The following is a 3,283-nucleotide window of genomic DNA, read 5'->3' on the forward strand; positions in this document are numbered from 1 at the left end:
AACCCTAACGGGTGCCCATATCAAAGCTAAGAACCTCAAGATAGCACAAGAGGGCACACGGAATTAGCCCCACTGGACAACAACATTGCTATGTTAGCTCGCTTAGCATGAGAATGATCCTGAACCTACACCACCGTTGGACTCGAGCCTTAAAAGCTAGATATAATTCAAGACCTTAAAGCTAAATACTTCAAACGAGCATCTCCAGATTCTCCACTCTTGGCTGTGAAAAAGTCAATATTTTGGTCTCAGGTGGGATTCAGGTAGGGAATGGAAAAGCCATTCTTGGTCTCACAACTGGATTCCTCTAAATGCCAGGACAGAGAGAACTACTAGCAGGGGAAAAAAAAAAACAGAAGGTCTAACAGACAACAGATACATCAAATTTACGAACCAACACATTATATAGTCAAGAATGACTGGTGCATTTTCACATCCAATGTTAATGAAATATGCCTCCATAAAATTTGTTACAATTTCTGTTCCCCAAAATGGTGTTTTTGCTTTTCAAAAGAGAGCAATATCCCTACTCCCTATTCTGATTGAAAAGAAACAGCAACAAAAACCTAAAAAAAGGGTTTATTTAAGAAAAAATTTGTTGCTATCCGATCATGTCACAGTGTCTCCAAAATGAATTCCAAGGGGCAGTAAAAAGATTAGGCAGTTGATTGCTTCAGGTAAGCAATGAGGTCTGCTCGATCCTGAGGCTTCTTCAGCCCTGGGAAAACCATCTTTGTTCCAGGAATGTACTGCAATAGAAGATTCAACGATATAACTGTTCAGTAATGTGCATCACAAGGAGAAAATTCATACAAAAACAAGTTAACAGTATGCACATTTCATATGGCAGCACGTAGAGAATCCAAGACCTAAACATAGATCACCCATACACACAGGGACAGGGTAGTCTCATCCAATCTATAACGAGATTTAATTACTGACCAAGGCAGCATAAGAAAAACATGCTCTATTCATAACATACAACTTCCAGGCACACACTCTTTCTAAACACTTAACATTAAGATGTGATGGATAATAGATAACAATATTACAGGGTACATATAAACAAAAAATGAATAAATTATGCATCCAGCTTACCTTTTTGGGGTTAAGCAAGTAATCATAAAGTGTATTCTCTTCCCAGTTCACAGCCTTGTTCTTGTTAGCAGCTGAGTAAGAGTAACCAGCAGTTGTTCCAGACTGCCTACCGAACAGACCATTCAAGTTAGGCCCTGCATCAAAAAATTTACACAATTGTAAACATTCATCTACCAGATTGCTAGAAAAAGATAAATTGCTGTCCATACCAAAATAACTAATTGCCACACCAAACACAAGCTATAACAAACCAATAATACCCTATCTTCACCAAATGAAAATAACATCCAACATCCTACACTTTACAAAAAGGGGTCTAATTTGTGACAAGGTCCAAAGCAACAGGACAGAGAAACAAAGCAAGTTGAATTTCGACTAATTTAATAAGAAAAAATGACCTCAAAATAAAAAAATTGCAACATTCAAATAGCTAAGACATGAATAATTATTTCTGGTAAAACATTTTCAAATAGGTAGATCTAAGATCTCAGATTATACAAGTAACATAGTAATCCAAAATAACCACGATTATGAATCATATATTCATCTAATTGTTCCACACCTCATACTTTACAAAGATCAATTAAAATCTAAATAGAATTTTATCAACGAAACAACACATACATCAAGAATCAACAAAAAAAAATTACAAAAATCAATTCCTATCTCAAAACAGATCAAACTGAAACCAAATCAAATCTAAAAAGAAATCTGAAGAAGATAACCGAACAAACCTTGTTTGTGACCAGATCCTTTCTCAACAGTATGGCACTGAGCGCACTTAGTCTTGAAGATCTTTTCCCCAGCCTTAACATCACCAGGTGGAGCTTCTTGGAAAGTAGCCATTTCAAACTTCTTTTTACAGAAAACGTATAGAGGATGAGAGGAAGAAGAAGAAGGAACAACCTTCTCAACTTTTCCAGGGTTTGTTTCTTTTCAGATGAATTTGGGGGGCTTGGGAAAGAGGAAAACCGAATTTATTGGACTAAGTACATTTACATGTACCAAAATATCCCTGGGTGGTTTATTAAATGACACGAGATCTTTTTTAGAATTATCGGCGAAATTGAATTTTTTGATTTCTTTTTTAAGAAAGGTTTTAATGCCCTTTTGACTCAGCTGATTGGGGTGATGTGGTGGCCACGAGAATTATTAATTGTTTAGGCAGTGGTTTAAAATATTCCACGTTTTTAGTTGGCGGAGTCGACGTACGCCATTTTTTGATGTGCCTGTGCGCCATTTTGTGGAAACTGATTACATGGGAGCCAGAAATTTATTAGAGCATCTCCAATGCAAGGGGTGGAGATCATAAAAAACCATGCCACATAAGATTTAAGACTTTTTCATATCAAAATTTCATCTCCAATGCAAGGTTTAAGGTCCTTGAAAATTGTGACATAATTATGTGGCGGTGGAAGAGAAAGTCTAAATAAGACGTTCTTCATGACCTTGGGTCAAAGTCCACATCATCAATTTGTCTCTATGTTAATTTGAATATTGTTAGATAAGTCCTTGAGGATTGAAGATGATTTTTTGGATTGAAATGTGTTAAACTTTATTTGTTTTGTCCATATGTGAATGACCTTCATAGAAAATGTGATATTTAGACCTCCACATAGGGTCACCTCCACCCCTAGCATTGGAGATGCTCTTAGCCAGATGCAAGAGATAAATCGCCAGGTCACAGGTCCAGAGATTGAAAGTTTATTGGTTAATCATGGATGCGCCGGAGAAACCATTGTTTCAGGAAACACCCATGCCCAATATTTTGGTGTTATATCAAAAATAATAATAATAATAATAATATTAAAAACTTCGGTGGAGAGAGAAGTTCTGGCGATCGGCAATGGGTTCTTCTGGTGATTGAAAACCAGGATCAATCCATCCCTTGTTCGTGATTCAATGTTATATCTCCCTTTCTCCCCTCTGATTATTGTTAAACTGCATATTGATGCACCTGTCTGCCATTGCTTTTTAGGGTTTTCTTTTGAAACTCCAATTCCAGTTGGAAAACGCAATGCCCAGACCGCGTTTACGATCTGCTACCACTTCTGAAATCATTCATGGAAACCTTGACTCCCAGACCTCTTCTTCTTCGCAGTCAGACAAGATCCCTTGTCCCTTTGCTAACTTTGATGGATGTTAAGGGGGTACTGGTGGATTAGGGTATTTCAGGAGTGGATTG

General features: G+C 37.2%; 1 protein-coding gene across 1 annotated transcript; it reads right to left on the bottom strand.

The window, feature by feature from the left end:
- Positions 1 to 362: 362 nt before the first annotated feature.
- Positions 363 to 2,059, bottom strand: LOC113284352 (cytochrome c). The gene is made up of 3 exons (XM_026533793.1): positions 1,833 to 2,059; positions 1,099 to 1,232; positions 363 to 749 (listed from the first exon to the last, which is right to left on the bottom strand). Exons 1-3 carry the CDS (start codon positions 1,942 to 1,944, stop codon positions 657 to 659), a joined length of 339 nt encoding a protein of 112 aa, XP_026389578.1. The 5' UTR covers positions 1,945 to 2,059; the 3' UTR covers positions 363 to 656.
- Positions 2,060 to 3,283: the final 1,224 nt, after the last annotated feature.

This window comes from Papaver somniferum, chromosome 5 (assembly GCF_003573695.1).
Source record: "Papaver somniferum cultivar HN1 chromosome 5, ASM357369v1, whole genome shotgun sequence".
Taxonomy (NCBI): Eukaryota; Viridiplantae; Streptophyta; class Magnoliopsida; order Ranunculales; family Papaveraceae; genus Papaver; species Papaver somniferum.